Raw genomic sequence first — 22,322 nt, forward strand, 5'->3', positions numbered from 1 at the left:
AGCCCTTAGGCAGGGCAGCCAAAAATTGGGAGGCTCCACATTGTCCCTGGATAGAGACGTGCATGATGGCCTGTAAACCTGAAGTGCCCATTGGAAGGAAGTGGGTCTATTGTAGTATAGCCCTTAGGCAGGGCAGCCAAAAATTGGGAGGCTCCACGTTGTCCCTGGATAGAGACGTGCATGAGGGCCTGTAAACCTGAAGTGCCCATTGGAAGGAAGTGGGTCTATTGTAGTATAGCCCTTAGGCAGGGCAGCCAAAAATTGGGAGGCTCCACGTTGTCCCTGGATAGAGACGTGCATGAGGGCCTGTAAACCTGAAGTGCCCATTGGAAGGAAGTGGGTGTATTATAGTATAGCCCTTAGGCAGGGCAGCCAAAAATTGGGAGGCTCCACGTTGTCCCTGGGTAGAGACGTGCATGAGGGCCTCAAAACATTAAGTGTCCATTGTCAGGAAGTGGGTGTATTATAGTATAGCCCTTAGGCAGGGCAGCCAAAAATTGGGAGGCTCCACGTTGTCCCTGGATAGAGACGTGCATGAGGGCCTGTAAACCTGAATTGCCCATTGGAAGGAAGTGGGTCTATTGTAGTATAGCCCTTAGGCAGGGCAGCCAAAAATTGGGAGGCTCCACGTTGTCCCTGGATAGAGACGTGCATGAGGGCCTGTAAACCTGAAGTGCCCATTGGAAGGAAGTGGGTCTATTGTAGTATAGCCCTTAGGCAGGGCAGCCAAAAATTGGGAGGCTCCACGTTGTCCCTGGATAGAGACCTGTTAGGTTCTTAGTGCCTACGTGCTTGCATTTAAAAACCGCACGTGTGTGCCTGTTGGTGGCAGCTTTCCGCTGCATTTGTGTGAGTTTTGCAAAAACTTGGATATAACGCACAAGTCTAGTGAATACACATCAGCACAGCATTGCAAAATGCGCAAGGGCGTTGTCAACGAACAAGGAAGTGGACGTGATGGTGGTGCAGGCAGAGACCGAGGTTGTGTGCAAGCTCTAATTTCGCCACAACAAAGGGCCACATCTAGTCGCTCGCACGTCCTGTCCCAAATTCTTGGGGACCGCTGCAGTACACCGCTCTTGAACCAAGACCAGTGTCAACAGGTTGTTAGTTGGATAGCGGATAATGCTTCCAGTCAGATTGGCACCACCACAAACACTCTGTCTTCCACACGGTCAAGTGTCAGTAGCCGTGATACTGCACCACACATTTCAGAACCTGATCCTCCTTCCTACCACCAGGCCGAGTACACGTCCACGGACATTACTGATCCCACACTTGGACACTCGGAAGAGCTGTTCGTTCACGTTTCCATTCACAAATTCTGGCCTCTCGCCAGCTCCTGTTGAAGTGGGCCATGACGAGATTGTATGTACAGATGCCCAAATATTTGAGCAGCCACGTTCTCACGAAGTTGGCAACGTGTCTCAACAAGGGGTGGACGATGATGAGACACAATTGTCAGGAAGTCAGGAGGAGGAGCAGGGTGCGGAAGAGGAAGACGACGTGGTGGATGATCCAGTAACTGACCCAACCTGGCAGGAGGATATGCAGAGCGAGGACAGCAGTGCACAGGGGGAGGGAGGCGTAGCATCCCAACAGGCAGTAAGAAGCAGAGTGGTGGCCCCAGGCAGACGTCAGGCAACTGTTCCCCGGAACAACACGACACAAGGTGCCTGTACAAATGTTAGGTCTTCCCGAGTCTGGCTGTAATACTATTGTATGTATTGAGGATTTCGATTGCGTTAGGGCAATGACAACCAGAGACGAGTTCTTGGTGCAATACGTTTATAATATGCAACCAGCAAATATGTACATAAACGGAACAAAAACACAGTAGAACATAAATACAGGAAATACCTTCCAGGGACGGAGCGAAAGGGAATTCCCGGGACCGCGCACCGGACTCCCCCAGGGAGACCACCAAGAGCGAACCCCTATACAGGGACTGTCTGGCAATCACCCCAGAAGCCCTAAATGCGCAGCAGCCGGGACACAAAAGGGCAATAGGTAAGTCCAAAAATGTCCGTACGTGATGTGAGTCCAGAGTGGTATTAAACGGAAGGAACCGGGCAGAAGTGCCGACCAAAGACGGCAAACGGAGTCCGGGCACAGCTAGATGATACCAGATGAAGTCCAGAGTCGGTGTCGGTTGTTTTCCAAGAGGATCCGAATAACAATCAGGAACCAAAAGCTGCAGGGCAGGAGCACACAGGAAGCAGTATACTCAGGCACTGGACTAAGCTTTAGGGGCGGCTTTTAAACAGATGGACAGGAAGTAGGGCAACAGAACAGAAAACTCCATGTTAACAAAGGGCAAGCTCTTTCAAAAGAAAACTGGAAAACCCGGAACTCTGACACTGGCAGTTTTTTAAGTTGGCTCCAGATGATTCTAAAAAGGCCATTTGCAACACCTGCCATGCCAGCATCAGCAGGGGTACCAAAACTAGCAGCCTGACCACCACCAGCATGATCAGGCACATGTCAGCCAAGCACCCGACTTTGTGGGAAGTACAACAGAGTCCAGGAGCAGTGCTTGCTGATGTCACTGCTACGTCTTCGCTGGTTGTGCATGCGAGCCAATCCCCTGTCCATGCTGCCTGCGAACAAGCCTCCTCCACTCCTGCACCTGCAGTTGCCTACGCAGAAAGAACACCATCATCAAGCACGTCCTTGTCCCAGCGCAGCGTTCAGTTATCCATTCAGCAAACCTTTGAACGCAGGCGCAAATACACTGCCAACACCCCACATGCCACAGTTCTAAATGCTAACATTTCGCGACTGCTTGCGCTGGAAATGTTGCCTTTTAGGCTGGTTGAGACAGAAGCATTCCGCGACCTGATGGTGGCAGCTGTCCCACGTTACTCGGTCCACAGCCGCCACTATTTCTCCCGGTGTGCTGTCCCCGCATTGCATAACCACGTGTCACAAAACATCACACGTGCCCTGAACAACGCTGTTTCAGCCAAAGTCCACCTAACCACAGACACGTGGACAAGTGCATGTGGGCAAGGCCGCTACATCTCGTTGACGTCACACTGGGTTAATATTGTGCAAGCTGGGACCCAGTCTGAGCGAGGGACGGAACACGTCCTTCACACACCAAGTTTTACAGGCCCTACCTCAGTCAGGGTTTCACACACACTCTACAGCTCCGGAATGTCATGCTCCTCAGCCTCCTCCTCCTCCTGCACATCCTGATCCACTTTACCCTCCACACCAGTCCCAAGCTGGAAGTGTCGCGGGCGGAGGAGGGGACGGTGCGCTCTCCCACTGCTCGGGTCCGGCTGACGCAGCTCTACGGCTGCTGCTGCTCGTTGGCTCGAGCGATGGCCGGATCCCGGGGACTCGAGCGGCGCTACTCGCCCGTGAGTGAAAAGGGGTGGTTTGGGTTTTGGGGATATTGTCCGTGACGCCACCCACGGTTGTGGTGATTGTGTGGACACCACCGCTGCTCTGGACGGGGATCCCAGGAGCCTGTGACAGGGAGCAGCTTTGTTGTTATTTCTCCCCTCCGTGGGTAGGGGGGTTGGTTGTCCCGGGGCCTGGTGATGGGGTAGAGATGGATGACAGGCGGGTTGCGGGGCCTGATGAAGTGTAGGGTCGCAGGGGCAGCGCTGTGCCGCACGGCACGGAGGTACTCACTCAGCCCAATGATGATGACACAGATCACGGTAAAACAAGTGGCTGGATGGACGGGTCACTCGGACGGCTGCGGTTGTTCCTCCCTGCAGGTTAGTGATGACTGTCTCTCCCTGCACCTAAGTTAAGTGTTGGTAGTGATGGTTTCCCAACGGTAACCCGCTCCCCGACCTGGATATGGGCCGGAGGAGCCCCTTTTGCCCACAGGCGCTGGCCCTGGGAGATGGTTGCCCTTGGCGGTGGCGGTGTCTCCCCTTCACGGTTGGACGGTTGCCTTCTATCTGGACTTGGCTGTTTGGAAACCCTGAGGTCCCCTTCACTAACGGATTTGGCAAATTCACGGCGACACCAAGCCTTGCCGGGATCCGAAAGTCCTCTGCCAATGGTGCTGGCTTCTCTTTGTATACCGGTCCGGTACGGCCGGGTCACCACCCGTCCACGGTCCTTACGGCAGACTCCAATCGGCCTCCACTGCAGACGGTCACCACATCCTGCCAACCTTGCTGTCCTGTCCGGGCCACACACCCGGACCAACTTCAGGCTCTTTGCTGTCACTTTTCTCCTCTCTACTACTTTCCTCCTTCCACTTCCTTAGCTTAACTCTCACTGCCTGTGTTTTCCCTCCTCCTCGGTGGGTGGAGACCAACCGCCTGGCTCCACACCCTGGTGTGGACAACAGCCCCTGGGGAAGGCAACAAGGATTTTGTGTTTTGACTATGATATGCCTGCAGGGAGTGTGGGGTGTTTAAGTGTTGTGCTCTGTGGCCCCTGGCTTGTCCAGGGCGACACAGAAGCACTGCAGCACTGCCTCGGCGAAGCGGCAACAGGCAGTGCTGAAGCTAATCTGCATAGGTGACAACAAACCCCACAATGCAGAAGAGGTGTGGACAGCTCTGAAACAGAAGGCAGATCACTGGCTCACAACTCTGAACCTAAAGCCAGGAAAGGTCGTGTGTGACAATGGCCGGAACCTGGTGGCGGCTTTGAGGCGAGGCCAGCTGACACATGTTCCATGCTTGGCCCATGTGCTCAACCTCGTGGTTCAGCGGTTTCTAAAGTCATACTCAGAGCTGTCTGATCTGCTGGTAAAAGTTCGCCGCCTGTCTGCACATTTTCGAAAGTCACCTACTGCTTCAGCCGGCCTTGCCGGCTTAAGACGCCGTTTGCATCTTCCGGCACACAGACTGGTGTGTGATGTCCCCACGCGTTGGAATTCAACTCTGCACAAGTTGGTCAGGATATGTGAGCAGAAGAGGGCAGTTGTTGAGTACCTGCATCACCTAAGCCGTCGGGAAATGGGTCAAACTCCACACATAACACCTGAGGAGTGGAGATGGATGTCCGACCTATGCACCATCCGCCAAAACTTTGAGGACTCCACCAAGATGGTGAGCGGCGATGACGACATTATTAGCGTCACCATACCGCTTCTCTGCCTTCTAAAATGGTCTCTGCTCAAAAAACAACCATGATGCATTGCAGGCGGAGCGCGATGAGTTTGAGCAAGAAACAGTAGTGGGTGTGGGTGATAACACACAGCCCAGCCTCGTCTCATCACAACGTGCAGTGGAGGACTATGACAAGGAGGAGGATGAAGACATGGAGCAACTCTCTGGCCAAATTGAGGATATGACATGCAGTCATATCCTCGGTTCAGCGTGGCTGGCCAGAGGACAGGGTAGATGATGAGGAGGAGGGGGACAGCATGTTCAGTCATCGTGTTGGTCAGGATACTGAAGTGATGGCTGTTAAGAGTCTGGCACACATGGCTGACTTTATGGTAAGCTGCCTGTCTCGTGACCCTCGCGTTAAGAACATCTTGGCCGACAATCATTACTGGTTGGTAGCACTGTTAGACCCACGCTAAAAGGAGAACTTTATGTCTCTTATTCCCGAGGCGGAGAGGTCAGGCAAAATGCAGCAGTTCCAGAAGGCCATAGTCACGGAAGTAGGCAAAGCATTCCCCTCACAAAACGCTAGCGGCATAGGTCAGGAATCAGTGGACAACCAAGGCGTACAGCCGAGAGGGGCACAAGTCCAATCCGCCAGAGGTAGGGGAACAGTCTTTAAGATGTGGGACAGTTTTCTCAGCCCCTCACATACCACAGCCCCTGAGGTGAGGGGTAGTGCCACAAGAAATCCTAAGTTTGGCCAGATGCTCAAGGAGTACCTTGCAGATCAAACAACTGTACTCCGACATTCCTCTGTGCCTTACAATTAATGTGTATCCAAGCTGGACACGTGGCATGAATTGGCTCTTAGTCTCTACGCCTTGGAAGTCCTGGCCTGCCCTGCCGCTAGCGTTTTGTCAGAGCGTGTTTTTAGTGCCGCAGGTGGAATCATTACAGATAAACGCACCCGCCTGTCAACTGTAAATGCTGACAGGCTGACTCTGATCAAGATGAACAAGGGTTGGATTTGGCCAGACTTAACCACACACCAACAGCAAATGACAGCGGAATTTAAAGTTTGTAACGGCAATTTGCCATGTACCTCCACTCACCCATGGTAACACACTTCTGGACTTTGGCTAATCGCTGGACTGCTCCTCCTTCTCCTCATGCGCCATCATGGTGACCGTTACAATAGTTAAGCCGTTGTTTCAGGTATACCCCCAGTGGTAAATTTTTTCGCCCATTCTTTCTGAATGGGCATTACAACGACAGGAGACCCGCTCCTTTGCAATGGGAACAATGTTTTGAGGCCCTCATGCACATCTCTATCCAGGGACAATGTGGAGCCTCCAAATTTTTGGCTGCCCTGCCTAAGGGCTATACTACAATAGACCCACTTCCTTACAATGGGCACTTCATGTTTACAGGCCATCATGCACGTCTCTATCCAGGGACAATATGGAGCCTGACGCTGCCACCGACAGACACAAACGTGCTGTTTTTAAATGCAAGCACGGACGCAATAAGAACCTAACTGGTTTTTAGGAGCGACAATTACTGAGAAGTCTGACACTATCAGACACTGCTGACTGACGTGTATTATACACTAGACTTGTGCGTTATATAATAGTTTGTGCAAAACGCGCACCTGTACGCTGCCACCGACAGACACACACGTGCTGTTTTTAAATGCAAGCACGGACGCAATAAGAACCTAACTGGTTTTTAGGAGCGACAATTACTGAGAAGTCTGACACTATCAGACACTGCTGACTGATGTGTATTATACACTAGACTTGTGCGTTATGTAATAGTTTGTGCAAAACGCGCACCTGTACGCTGCCACCGACAGACACACACGTGCTGTTTTTAAATGCAAGCACGGACGCAATAAGAACCTAACTGGTTTTTAGGAGCGACAATTACTGAGAAGTCTGACTCTATCAGACACTGCTGACTGACGTGTATTATACACTAGACTTGAGCGTTATATAATAGTTTGTGCAAAACGCGCACCTGTACGCTGCCACCGACAGACACACACGTGCTGTTTTTAAATGCAAGCACGGACGCAATAAGAACCTAACTGGTTTTTAGGAGCGACAATTACTGAGAAGTCTGACTCTATCAGACACTGCTGACTGACGTGTCTTATACACTAGACTTGAGCGTTATATAATAGTTTGTGCAAAACGCGCACCTGTACGCTGCCACCGACAGACACACACGTGCTGTTTTTAAATGCAAGCACGGACGCAATAAGAACCTAACTGGTTTTTAGGAGCGACAATTACTGAGAAGTCTGACTATCAGACACTGCTGACTGACGTGTATTATACACTAGACTTGAGCGTTATATAATAGTTTGTGCAAAACGCGCACCTGTACGCTGCCACCGACAGACACACACGTGCTGTTTTTAAATGCAAGCACGGACGCAATAAGAACCTAACTGGTTTTTAGGAGCGACAATTACTGAGAAGTCTGACACTATCTGGACTGTTTTAGACTGTGTACACCAGCCCCAGATATGATGAAGGCTGGTATACGGTCACGACTAGGAATGGCTATATACCCTGCCTGCCTGCCTGTATACTGCTACAATAGTCCTGACAAGGACTCTTCTGGTCACTAGCCTGTATTCAGACCTGGCTATACCCTGCCTGTATATAGCAACAATAGTCCTGAGAAGGACTCTGCTACTGTACTCCGACCTGGCTATACCCTGCCTGCCTGTATACAACTAGAATAGTCCTGAGAAGGACTTCTGGTCACACTGTTTGCAGGCCTGCTCCGGAACTAACTATAAAGGGCCGCAAAGCTTTCCCTGAATCAGCGACACTCTCCCTGCACTGACTGTCTGGATAGTTGTGAGCAGAGCACAGCGCGCCGGCCGGTATAAAGGCTCGGTCACGCTGTGCAGGCCGGCCAATCACTGCAATTCCACAACTAACAGGGCTGTGGCATTGCAGTGGTCTGCCAGCCAATCCCTGCATGAGGGCTGGCTCTCAAAAGAGCGCCAACATGCAGAAATGAAGACCACGAGTACAGCACGAGTATCGCGAGATTACTCGGTCCCCGCCGAGCAGCCCGAGTACAGCGATACTCGTGCGAGTACCGAGTAGTTACAAGCATGCTCGCTCATCACTATTTATTATTAGATTTTATAGCACTGCCTGGTCAATATGGGAGGATCTCTAAATAATTGACTAGCTCTTCCTGACAACCCATGGTGTTCTTCAACTTCTACAACTCTGTTGCCTTTATTTATTCTTTCCACAAAATAAGGCGCAAAGTAGCATTCCTAGTGTGTCTTTATATCATTATTAGGAACCTAGAGTGTTGCTGTGCAGATTGATCTAAAACAGGGGTGGGGAACCTTTTTACTGCCGGGGGCCATTTGGAATTTCCTACTAAACTTTGGGGGCCGCACAACCTTATCAACTTGAAAAATAACCCAGCTATATTTGGTCAAACGATTAATTAACTCACCCGTTCTGTGGAGGCAGGAGCTGCTTCTGTTTGGTGTGACTGTGATGTTTGGTGATATTGATCATCTTGTTTCTCACAGGTGCTTTTCCAGGTTTGTCTCGGTCTGGAGATGCTGGGGGCATATAGATCACAGGAGGGGCTGGGGTGCATAAATTACAGGAGACACTGGGAGTACACATCACAGGAGGGGGCTGGGGCATATACATCAGTAGGGGGGCATGGACAGCCTTGGCTGTGGCACGGACAGCACTAGGGGGCGCCACGGACAGCACTGGTGGCAGCATGGACAGCATTAGGTGGTGCGGACAGCACTGGGGGGCATAGACATCACCCAAGGGGTACAGACATCACTAGGGGAGCACACACAGTACTAGTGGGTACACACTGTACTAGGGGTGTACTCAACATTAGGGGGTACACACTGCATTAGGGGGTACACACTGCATTAGGGGATACACACAGCATTAGGGGATACACACAGCATTAGGGGATACACACAGCATTAGGGGATACACACAGCATTAGGGGATACACACAGCATTAGGGGATACACACAGCATTAGGGGATACACACAGCATTAGGGGATACACACAGCATTAGGGGATACACACAGCATTAGGGGATACACACAGCATTAGGGGATACACACAGCATTAGGGGATACACACAGCATTAGGGGATACACACAGCATTAGGGGATACACACAGCATTAGGGGATACACACAGCATTAGGGGATACACACAGCATTAGGGGATACACACAGCATTAGGGGATACACACAGCATTAGGGGATACACACAGCATTAGGGGATACACACAGCATTAGGGGATACACACAGCACGAGAGGGTACACAGCACTGGGGGGTACACACAGCATTGAGGGGTACACAGCACTTAGCGGGGGGGGGGGCAGCGATGGGTTGCGTACTCACATTGAGGGGGAGGAGGAGTCACACACAGCAGGTCCGGGAGGCTGGTAAATCTGCTGCAGCTCTTCTGTGACATATCGCAGTGTGCTGCTTACCCCGCCCACCAGAGCACACTAGCACAGGCCGGGGTTAAGCCTAGAATGTATGGGCTGCAGTCAGGTCCTGTAAGTCAGGATCTGGATAGAGCCCGTACATTCTAGCATCTACCCTCAAGGCATCAGGCAGTGAGATTTAAAGAGCCGGCAGCCGGGAAAAGTGCGGCTGCTGCCAGAGCACAGCGGTCACCGGGAATGTGCCTGGGGCCGCATAAAAAGTCGTCACGGGCCGTATACGGCCCGCTGGCCGGAGGTTCCCCACCCCTGATCTAAAAGAAGGCGAAGGCTGTTGCAGGGGAAAGGAATAACCTATCTCCTGTACCTTTCTCCAGAAGACACCTCAATGCTGTGACTATGATGACAAAAATATGGAAGAACTGAAGTCTGGAGTGCATAGAGATGATCATGCTACTTAGTCTTTGTGCACTCAAATTCATTCATGCTCCAAAGAGATAGGATAACATAGTTAGGTTGAAAAAAGACCTAGGTCAGTGATGGCGAACCTATGGCACGCGTGCTGTCGCCTGATCCTGCAGCTTTGATCTGCTAGTGCAGTCGCGCCGGCAGATCAAAACTGTGTTGGAGCGGAGGAGACATTTCTCCTCGCTCTGACACTCCTCCTCCCCCTGGCTGCAGGTGTGTTGCCTAGGAGACAAAGGAGCATCAGTGAGCAGCGGCGTAATAACGTCTTCTGGATGCGTTATAACTGAGGACTCAGTGGCGCGCAGCGGGGGAGCATGTGCAGGAAGGTGAGTTGTGTGTTGCTTTTTTTTTTTTTTATAACTCGTGTGCGGCTGTGCCATGGTGGGGGTGGGGGAATGCACATGCCAGCGTGGGGTAGCGGTGAGGGAACGCACATGCCAGCGTGGGGTTGCGGTGGGGGAACGCACATGCCAGCGTGGGGTGGGGAAACGCACATGCCACCGTGGGGTGCCGGTGGGGAAACGCACATGCCAGCGTGGGGTAGCGGTGGGGGAACGCACATGCCAGCGTGGGGTGGCGGTGGGGGAACGCACATGCCAGCGTGGGGTGGGGGAACGCATATGCCAGCGTGGGGTGGGGGAACGCACATGCTAGCGTGGGGTGGCGGTGGGGGAACGCACATGCCAGCGTGGGGTGGGGGAACGCACATGCCAGCGTGGGGTGGCGGTGGGGGAACACACATGCCAGCGTGGGGTGGCGGTGGGGGAACGCACATGCCAGCGTGGGGTGGCGGTGGGGGAACGCACATGCCAGCGTGGCGTGGGGTGGGGGTCGGGGAACGCACATGCCAGCGTGGGGTGGGGGAACGCACATGCCAGCGTGGGGTGAGGGTGGGGGAACACACATGCCAGCGAGGGGTGGGGGTGGGGGAACGCACATGCCAGCGTGGGGTGGGGGTGGGGAAACGCACATGCCAGCATGGGGGAGGGGGAATGCACATGCCAGCATGGGGGGGATGACATGCATGCCAGGATGTGGAAACATACATGGCAGGATGGGGAAACATGCATGCCAGGATGTGGAAACATGCATGCCAGGATGGGGAAAACATACATGCCAGGATGGAGGAAACATGCATGCCAGGATGGGGGAAACATGCATGCCAGGATGGGGGAAACATGCATGCCAGGATGGGGGAAACATGCCACGATAGGGTACATTTACCAGGAAGGGGAACATTTACCAGGAAGGGGTACATGCTAGGAAGGGGGACATTTACCTGGATGGGGGTACATTTACCTGAATGGGGGTAAATTAACCAGGATTGGGAACATTTACCAGGATGGAGGACATTTACCAGGAATGGGGTACATGCCGGGATGGGGGAACATTTACAAGGATGGGCAATATGTCAGGATGGGGTACATTTACCAGCATGGGAGAACATGCCAGAATGGGGTACATTTACCAGGATGGAGGACATTTACCAGAATGAGGTATATTTACCAGGATGGGGCCATGACGGGGACAAATATACCAGAATGTAGGAAATATATCAGGATGGGGGACATGTTTACCAGGAAGTGGCCAGGAAGGGGGACAGAACTACATAATAAAGGGGAGGGGAGCAACTCGTACATCTTTATGTGATTTCAGGTCGTTCAGACTTTGAAATGTAGATGTGGATTGCAGGGTGAAATCTGATTGCATTCCAGGCTAAAATCTCTATCTAATATGCTGCAATTTTTTCCAGAAAGATCAATCCAACTGCTGTGTCTGGAAAGGGCAGGGGCTCAGCTTCAATGTGTGGTAAGCATGAGCGTGATGCCCCCTGCTGAAGAGAAGACTGCAAAGGTAAGGTTACAATCAATTATTTACATAATAGGATTGGTTGGTACTTCGGAAAAAAAATTGGGTTTAGGGCTACAGTTTGGGCACTCGGCCTGTAAAAGGTTCGCCATGACTGACCTAGGTCCATCTAATTCAACCTTCCTCCACCAATTATACATTTTGGCATTGATGACTAAGGGTAGCTTTTCTTCTGACCTTTTATTATGAAGTCAAAATTAGTAAATGTAGTTTGGATATCAGGGAACAAGAGAAGATGACAAGTAATAACTCCCCTAATTCATGAAGAAAGATGGAGTTCAAGGTCATCAATCCTTCCCCCCCCCCCCCCCGATGCTTCATAAATGCATAGAACCCCATGCTTCCCAAACTACTAGTAATGTATATGGACAGATTGTGGATGTTTTTTTTAGAACAGATATTACTGCTTTTTCAGTGCAGTTGTTCCAAGAGAAATGTTCAAGAACCTAGGCTTTAAACCTGTGTTATGTGCACTTGTACTTGTTCAGTATTTTTGAGGAAATCTAAGACCTACTCCAAAAATAAGCCCTAGTTACAGTTCATAAAAAATATATTTAGTGTCCAGGCAGCTATACATGTAAAAAAGTAAAAACAAATTGGCAATAAAATGCAGCCGGACAGATAGACCCTTCACCAAGGAAAGCAGACACCCTCGAAAGAATGGCTCTCAAAAGGTCCCCACAAGATTAAAAACAATAAGTGTTGGCAAGTGGCAAGCTCTCACACACAGATCGGGTAGTCTGGTCTGGCTAGCATCCCTGCACTCCCTAGCCCGTTATATTAGAGCGTTGTGGCTTTTTTTGTTCACCAGGGGGAACCAACCGCTTTACTTCGCTTCAGTGGAACGTGGAAGAAAGCAGCTGGAACGCCAAGAACCTGACGGCACCTAGCGCACCTGTGATGGGAGTAACACCAGCAGGACTACCCCATCTGTGTGTGACAACCCGGCACTTGCCAACTCATACTGTTTTGTGTCTCGACAGAAGATCCATGGCTTTGGTTTGGCTTTGGACCTGACTATATTTGAATAAATGTTGATTTTTTTTTTTTGTTCAAGAATAAATGTAGATTATTGTTAATGTAAAAATAAGACATCCTGTCAAGCTGCCACTAGGGGGAGCTGGAGTCCTGCAGGTAAAGACACTACACGGAGCTGAATAAGCAATGAGGGGAACTCACAGTGTGTGCTGGTGTAGTGTCTCGCAGCATCAGCCGGAAAGCAGAAGCGAGGGATGGTCGGGCAGGCCGGGTCATACACAGTACAGGGAGAAGGAAGACCGGAGGAGCGAGCAGAGTCAGGGTCGAGGTCAGGCCGAGGTCAGTACCAGAGGAAGAAACCGAGTTGGGAGGTAGGAGAGGGGGGAACAACCGGGGCTATTGTGTGAAGGAAAGAGGTGGGACAAAGAAATGACAGAACGACTAGGGGACGGAACACAGAGATAGACCGAGGACAAAGAGAGGGGATAGATCAAGATCACACTTACAGGAACCAGCAATCACAGGCAAAGCAGCGCTAAGCTTATATCCGGCGCTGGTTCACCGGAGATGACAGTATTTAAAGCATCCAAGCTTCGGAAGTGAGGCCCGAGAGAAGGCTCCGCCCACTAGCCATGTGGATGGGGAGGCAAAACTGTGACATCCCCTGAAAAGAAGCCCTAATGCTTCTTTTGGTGCAGACATTAATATGATACCCTGTCTTATTTTTGGGGATCCATGGTAATTAAACTGTTCTTATGTTGATTCTTATTGGCACGGTACAGAGGTGGAATTTATTTTAGTAGGGTTACTTAAAAACATTGAGAAACACGGATCTACAAAGAATTGAGGCTAGTGCAAGCTAGAGGTTGGGGCCACTACTACCCAAGAACCCTATGAATTGGTTCAAAGGGAACTGGTTTTTCAACAGACTTTGCTTAAATCAATAGTAGAAGATGTCCGATTACACAGCCCATTATATTCTATGGAGATTGAATGCAGGAGTAGTGAGGAAATAAGCAGAGGGAGACACAGAAAGGTTGTGCTGAGTTTTCAAACAAGTCCTAAAGTCAACCCAGAGCTTGATTGACATCCACACAGCTCAGTGCTGCTGTACAATATCTTCCATGCCTCTGATGAATTTCTTTGTGTGCTAAAACATAATGAACAAGAGTCCGTCCCCCAGTGCGGTGTATAGTAGGTGGCACAGCAGCTGGTATCATTCCACCAGCTCACAGTCCATTACAAAACAAAAGATGGCAAACGTGTTGCTAGTTGGCGGCCAGTTTACACTTTGAATTGTGCAGTGTGAATGGATTCTTAAGGCTTCTTTACACCAGACAATCTATCGTGTGATAGATCGTCGGGGTCACGGTTTTTGTGACGCACATCCGGCATCGCTGGCGATGCCGGCCTGTGTGACACCTTTTAGCGACGCAGTATCGCTCACAAATCGTGAGTCGTGTACTGGTCGCTAGGTTCCATAATATCTGTTCTGAAATCGGGCGCAGGTTGTTCATCGTTCCCGTGGCATCACACGTCGCTCCGTGTGACACCACAAGAGCGATGAACATCGCGTACCTGCCTCCCGCGTCAGCCGCCGGCTCTATGTGGAAGGAAGGAGGTGGGCGGGATGTTTACATCCTGCTCATCTCCGCCACTCCGCTTCTATTGGCCGGCGGCCGTGTGACGTCGCTGTGACGCCGAACGTCCCTCCCACTCCAGGAAGTGGACGTTCGCCGCCCACAGCGTGGTCGCACGAGAGGTAAGTATGTGTGACGGGGGTTACCGACTTTGTGCGCCACGGACAAGCGATTTGCCCGTGACGCAAAAAGGACGGGGGCGGGTACGATCGATTGTGAAATCGCACAATCGGTCGTACCATGTAAAGCAGCCTTTACTCTTTGCTCTGATCCACACACCACTACAATTCTCCAATGAAACATTTTAGTGTACTTCCTTACTTATATGTTTAGCCAAGTAATGGTTTTGCAGCCAGACGGTTATTTTTTTTTATCCTTTTTTTCTCTTTCTTTACTTTTTAGCTGATTTTGGAGTGTCTGCTCAAATAACAGCCACCATAGCAAAACGAAAATCCTTCATTGGAACGCCATATTGGTAAGCTATTTAATTTTGTCTGTTGTTTTTCTGTTAATTTATTTGGCAATAAAGTTATAATTCCCAAAGTTGGATCATTTTGGAAATCTCCTTAAGGCCCTCTTCACACATCAGTGTTTTCGGTACATGTGATATCTGTTTTCACATGAACCGGAGACAGATATACACATTTACCCATTATAATTTAGGGTGCTACTTAAATGTCAGTTGTACACGGTGAAATGTGTTTAACAGGGACCGTTTTTTCATTTCTTACCAGCAGTATGGATGACAAGGGCTCATGCAGTTCTATGGGACTATGGAAAACATGTACAGCACAACAATGATATTCATGTGACATCTGTGTGCCGTCCATTTGACATGTACCAGAATTAAATGAATTTTAAAAATACAAGTTTTTATGTGTTAAAGATGATAGATAGTGTGCTACATGCAAACTACGTGCACATAGACATACACAGCTCTGCTACATGCACATATAGGCACACATACAGCTCTGCTACATGCACATATAGGCACACATATAGCTCTGGTACATGCACATATAGACACACATACAGCCCTGCTACATGAACATATAGACACATATAAACCTCTTCTTCATGCACTTATAGATATACTTACAGCACTGCTACATGCACATATTGGCATCCATACAGCTCTGCTACATGCTTTTATAGACACACATACAGCTTTGCTACATGCACATATAGACATACATACAGCTCTGCCACATGCACTTATAGATACACTTAAAGCTGCTACATGCGTAGATAGGCACACATACAGCTCTGCTACATGCACATATACACACACACACTTACACACACACACACACACACACACACACACACACACATTACTGCAGCATTACACATACTATACATTACCACATCTTGCAGTTCCTAAATGGGATCTAACGGACTATGCACCAGCTTAGCAGCTAAAAGACCTTCCACATAGTTAACTCTAGGACCTTTCAGGTCATGTGATCAGTCACAAAACCTGAATGCTCTTGGAGTTAAGGGTTATACGCTAATTCAGCTGCACAGCTCCTGCAGCCTCTGTTCCGGTCCAGGCAGCTTCCTCTCCTGCTCTGCACCGATCACATAGATTAGTGCAGAACAGGAGAAAGGGCAGTTCTCTCTGTGATTGGGGAGGACTTAGTGTCAGTCTTCTCCTCCTTCATAGGAAACTAAAGGCCCCGTCACACTAAGCAACATCGCTAGCAACATCGCTGCTAACGAACAACGTTTGTGACGTAGCAGCGATGTTGCTAGTGATGTCGCTGTGTGTGACATCCAGCAACAACCTGGCCCCTGCTGTGAGGTCGTTGGTTGTTGCTGAATGTCCTGGGCCATTTTTTAGTTGTTGCTGTCCCGCTGTGAAGCACAGATCGCTGTGTGTGACAGCGAGACAGCAACAACTAAATGTGCAGGCAGCAGGAGCCGGCTTCTGCGGAGGCTGGTAACCACGGTAAACATCGGGTAACCAAGAAGCCCTGTCCTTGGTTACCCGATATTTACCTTCGTTACCAGCCTCCGCCGCTCTCACGCTGTCAGTGCCGGCTCCTGCTCTGTGCACATGTAGCTGCAGGACACATCGGGTTAATTAACCCAATGTGTGCTGTAGCTAGGAGAGCAGGGAGCCAGCGCTAAGCGGTGTGCGCTGCTCCCTGCTCTCTGCACGTGTAACTGCGTGCGCTGGTAACCAAGGTAAATATCGGGTTGGTTACCCGATATTTTCCTTAGTTACCAAGCGCAGCATCTTCCACGCGGCGCTGGGGGCTGGTCACTGGTTGCTGGTGAGCTCACCAGCAACTCGTGTAGCGACGCTCCAGCGATCCCTGCCAGGTCAGGTTGCTGGTGGGATCGCTGGAGCGTCGCAGTGTGACATCTCACCAGCAACCTCCTAGCAACTTACCAGCGATCCCTATGGTTGTTGGGATCGCTGGTAAGTTGTTTAGTGTGACTGGACCTTAACTCTGAGCTATAAGATACAATAGATGGATAACTAGATAGATTGTACAGCTTTCTATTCACCAAATAAATTATTAAATGAGTAAAACTACATAGGGTTTCTCCCATTTTTGATAACTAGCAAAGATAAAGCAGACAGCTGTGAGCTGATATTATCAGGCTGGGAAGGTCCATGGTTATTGGATCCTTTCCAGCCTAAAAATACAGGGGCGCAGCTGCCCCAGAAGGGGTGCATCACAAGATGCCCCAATTCTTGCACTTCGCCTCCTCTCTTCCCGAAGCCCTGGTGCCTTGACAATCGGGGTAAAGGAACTTGAGGTGGTTGATAGCTGTGAAGTATATAAAAACACAACTGACAATAATGAAGAGGTGTCTATCAGGCGCCCCCATTACTAGCCCAGTAATAAAAAGGAAAGAAACACACACAAATATAATATATTGAAATAAACACTCCCCAACGTTAGTTATAGATGCTCTCATGATATGCTGTCACCAGTTAATTGCTGCCATTATTTCCCATTGTTCTTCTAGTAATGCAGTCTTTTGCACTGGGAGAATTGCAGTAGGCAGGCTTGAACTAATGTAAACCAGGTCTATATACTTAGTATTAAGAGGTTACAAGTGGAATAAGATTATAAAATGATGTCTCAGTTCACTTTTGTAAAGGCCCAGTGTAGCTATATACATATTGCTAACTCTGACCGTAAATCCTGTTCTTAGGATGGCTCCTGAAGTGGCCGCTGTGGAGAGGAAAGGTGGCTATAACCAGTTGTGTGATATCTGGGCTGTAGGCATAACATCCATAGAGCTGGCAGAGCTTCAGCCACCTATGTTTGACTTGCATCCAATGAGGTAAAGCAAATAAAATCCATTGTCCTTCCCTGTCTTGTAATTTACTGCTACTTTAACCCGTTATTTCTGGCCACCCTTCATTCCTTACCTCCTGCCTCTGTCCTCACACATGCCCTTCTCTTACCCACCCCCCTGTAGCTCTTCCCCTCCGTTTTCCACGTCATCTCTTTCCTATAATTGCCTTTTATCCTTTCCTAATAGTAAATAATTTAGTGATATCTAAATGTCAAGCTTCTCCTCATAAGACTAATATTATCACATCCCTGTTCCGCCAGTGGCATTAATGGTTATTTGTTTTCAGGGCCTTATTCTTAATGACAAAGAGCAACTTTCAGCCTCCAAAGTTAAAAGACAAGATGAAATGGTAAGACTCAGACAAGCCCTTCTTACTGAAATGTACATCTTTTTATTTATTTAATTTTTTCACTAGCTTTACTTATTTCTTTTTCTTATTTTCCTTTGAAGGTCCAATAGTTTTCATCACTTTGTAAAGATGTCTCTCACGAAAAATCCTAAGAAAAGACCTACAGCCGAAAAATTGTTACAGGTAAATAATAATGTGCACTGTCTAATTGTTTGATGTCAATATGCATTATCACACTCATGATCCTGCTTTAGTTGGACAGTAATAATGATGTGTATGTTAACAATATTTTACTACACTTAGAGGTTGTCCCCTACTTTTACATGCCGGGTCTTGGTAGATTTGCAGTGGTATGATACTCCTTTAATTTCAATATGATCGCTTGCACAGCGCTTCTTGGGATGTTTAAAGTTATGGAAATCTTTTTGTAACCAAATCCAGCTTTAAACTTCTCCACAACAGTATCACGGACCTGCCTGTTGTGTTCCTTGGTCTTTCTGATACTGTCTGCGCTTTAAACAGAACACTGACTATCACAGAGCAGGTGCATTTATATGGAGACTTGATTACACACAGGTGGATTATATTTATCATCATCAGTCATTTAGAACAACATTGGATCATTCAGAGATCCTCAATGAACTTCTGGAGTGAGTTTGCTGCACTGAAAGCAAAGGGGACGAATAATATTGCACGCCACAATTCTCAGTTGTTTATTTTTTTAAAAAGTTTAAAATAAGCATAAATTTTGTTCAACTTCACAATTGTGTCCCACTTGTTGTTGATTCTTCACCATAAAATTTAAATTTTTTATCTTTATGTTTGAAGCCTGAAATGTGGGAAAATGTTGAAAAATTCAAAGGGACCGAATACTTTGGCAAGGCACTGTATATGTGATCACCCCAGTGTGCGCCGTTCAAACACTGCAGCGGCTCGCACAGGGCTGAGCACAGCGTTGCTCGTGCGAGTTTTGCTCGCATGTAAAACAACCGAACCCTGAATCTTGTTTTTTAAATTTGGTGTTCGGTTTGAAAACCAAACTTCAGATTCACTAATCTCTAATCTGGAGCTGTACTGGAAAAAACCAGCTGGTGCCAGCGCTGCACGTGTCTTTTCTGCGGCTATGGCCCCCAGCCGGCTCTTCATTCTATATTTCACAGCCAGGCTTGGATTTATACATCCCGCGGTTTGGGCAGCATGAATCGACTGACAGGTTCCTTTTAAATTTCACTTTTCTCTAACTACATAAACACTTTTGCAATCATTACTTTATTATGAATATGTTATCAGTGGGTGTTACACCGTTCCTTACAAATTGTAGGGTAAGTCCTGCTGATGGGCTCTCCTATGCAAAGATTTCTTATTTTTAGCCATCAAGCTATGGCTGTATTGTATACAGCACCGTGCAAACTCCGGTGAACTGCAGCTGCTACTCAAAATTGTGAAATCCTTGTTTCGTAAAATCACACCATAAATGCAGCCTGTAAAACCCCCCTAAGGCTATGCGCGCACGTTGCAGGTTTGGTGCAGGAACTTTCTGTATCAAATCTGCACCTTCTGACAGAAAAATGCATGTGTTTGTCTTAAAAGGAACCAACCAGCAGGATTTTCATATATAAAGTAAAGCCAGTGCTATACTGGTGCTAGGTTCATGAATGTAAGCATAGCTTTTGTTCTGAGATTGAATGTTTTATTTCAGAGATATGTGCAAGTAAAGTTCCAGCAATGCACTGCTATTTGATTGACAGGTGCAACAGGGAAGGGAATATGTGGGTGAGGTTTTTCTATCCATTCTCGCCCCTGTCTGTCTGCCTGCATCAGAATTAACATATGTGATGGTGACAGGGGGAGGAAGGCCAGGCGGGCAGACAGGGGCGGGAATAGATAGCAAAACACGACTCACATATGCAATACAATGCATTGCTGAACTTTACTTGCACATATTTCTGTATCCAAAGTGCTGTGTTGAACAGTACAAGCACAGTGAATGGGATTTCTAGAAATCCCGTGCCTACTGTGCTTGTTTTTCCCGCAGCATAAATTGACCTGCGGTGCGGCTCTCCGAGCCACCGCATGTCAATTGTTTGCTTTGGAGTCACAAGTGTCCTCTTTAGGGAGAACACAAGTGAGAGACTTTAGTGCCCCGAACACTGATCGTGGATACGGGCCGCTGCGATCTCCTGCGCTCTCCTGTGGAGAAGACTCCCGGCCCCGCAGGTCAGGAACCGCCGAGTCAAGGACGCAGCGAGTCCTGATCATGTGCACGTACCCTTAAGGCCGCTTTACACGCAGCGACATCGCTAACGAGATGTCGTTGGGGTCACGGAATTCGTGCCGCACATCCGGCCTCGTTAGCGAGATTGTTGCGCGTGAAATGTACGAATGACCGCTAACGATCAAAATTACTCACCTTATCGTTGATCGTTGACACGTCGTTCTATTCCCGATTATCGTTGCTGCTTTTGCACGCAGGTTGTTCGTCATTCCTGAGGCAGCACACATTGCTACATGTGACACCCCAGGAACGACGAACAACACCTTACATGCGTCCTCCAGCGTGTCTTTCCTTCGGCTGCTCTCCGCCCCTCCGCTTCTATAGGCCACCTGCCGTTTGACGTCGCAGTGACGTCGCACGAACCACCCCCTTAGAAAGGAGGCGGTTCGCCGACCACAGCGACGTCGCAGGGAACGTAAGTATGTGTAACGGGGCCTAACGACGTGGCGAACAAACGACGGGTGCTGGTACGCTCGCTAGCAAGATCGCATCGTGTAAAGTGCCATTTAGACGACCTTCACACACACTTTTTCCAGCAATTTTGTTGTGCTTCTTAAAAGAAAACATAGATTTCATTTTTTTTTATTATACAACTGTTTTTTCATTTTGTCACAGTTTTTTCTTTTTTTTTCTCCTTGTATCTTTTGTGACATGTTGTCAAAGTATCCAACGTCTATTGTACTGACAACTCTAATAGGATAATACAATTTCTCTGCTCTACAGAGAGCGTACAAACACTTTAACATCAGCCACTGTCCTTCCTTTTTTCCTCCTTCCTTTTGTAGCATCCTTTTGTTACACAGCCGTTGAATCGCACACTTGCTATTGAACTGTTGGATAAGGTGAATAATCCTGACCACTCAAGTTACCATGATTTTGATGACGATGATCCAGAGGTAAGTCTGCGATTTTAGTGTTTAGATATATAAAAGTAAAATGAGCAAATGAAAAATGCTATTTATTAACATTGATTTCATCGCCATATTAACATTTAGCCTATGGCTTCTTTCTCCAAGCTGCTCTTCTGCTTTAGTTTTATAGTTTATCAATTGTATTCACAAATAATCTTTAAATCTGAGTAATCTTTGTGTTTGTAATATCATTTCTATTTAAAAAAAAAAAAAACCACAATACAAATAATTTACAATTCTTTTTCCAAATTATATATTTTCATAAAAGTGATCCCATTGTTTGTTTTTTTAATTTAAATTTAAATATTAATTTTATAAATTGTAATAATGTGAGATCACAAATTATATCAGATTCCTACATACTCCACATATACATTATATACCATAAGGTATAACAGTAACACAAAGCAAATGCTGTATAGGTAGAGGGATATTTTAGCACCCATACAAATATAAAAAGAGACTAGAATAGGAAGAAAGATAGAGTAAAAAGAAGAAAGTCGAGCGGGATGATTTGGGACAGGAGGAAGACGTGGCATGAAGTGAATGTTGGCATTCTAATAAGTATCATGGAGAAAACACAAGCCCTTAACGTTCACATTTCGTTTTTATGTGGACTTGAATTTTTTTGTGTTTTTTGACCCTTTATACATGAAGATAGGTCTTCAGTTACTATATTCCTGCTGGGCCCATCTATCATCATAGTATTATAACCATCCTATTTCAGGTAAGCTACGATGAGGTGGATTATCACACGGCGCCAAAGTTTGCAAATTAACATTAAGGCAAGTAGAACTGTCCAGCCAAACCTGAGTCTCGACACAGAAAAAACACACTTTTGTAGACAACTGTTGATTAAACATTGCTTTATTTCTACAGTCACCAGATCCACTCTGTACATACAATATACTGCAACGCAATAGATTAAAGGAGGTGTCCACCTTCTCATTCCTCTTGTTTGCTACCATTAAAATAAAAAAGCTCTGGTGCTCTCCCAGCA

General features: G+C 48.0%; 1 protein-coding gene across 5 annotated transcripts in view; it reads left to right on the forward strand.

The window, feature by feature from the left end:
• Positions 1-22,322, forward strand: part of MAP4K3 (mitogen-activated protein kinase kinase kinase kinase 3) — a 345,207-nt gene that overhangs the window by 211,325 nt on the left and 111,560 nt on the right. For all 5 annotated transcript variants that reach the window (XM_075339445.1, XM_075339446.1, XM_075339447.1 and 2 more), the window contains exons 8-12: positions 14,869-14,941; positions 17,641-17,772; positions 18,074-18,136; positions 18,238-18,319; positions 21,197-21,307. In XM_075339445.1, the coding sequence (XP_075195560.1) occupies positions 14,869-14,941; positions 17,641-17,772; positions 18,074-18,136; positions 18,238-18,319; positions 21,197-21,307 (461 nt within the window). The remainder of the gene's footprint in view (positions 1-14,868; positions 14,942-17,640; positions 17,773-18,073; positions 18,137-18,237; positions 18,320-21,196; positions 21,308-22,322) is intronic.

This window comes from Anomaloglossus baeobatrachus, chromosome 3 (assembly GCF_048569485.1).
Source record: "Anomaloglossus baeobatrachus isolate aAnoBae1 chromosome 3, aAnoBae1.hap1, whole genome shotgun sequence".
In the NCBI taxonomy this organism is placed as follows: Eukaryota; Metazoa; Chordata; class Amphibia; order Anura; family Aromobatidae; genus Anomaloglossus; species Anomaloglossus baeobatrachus.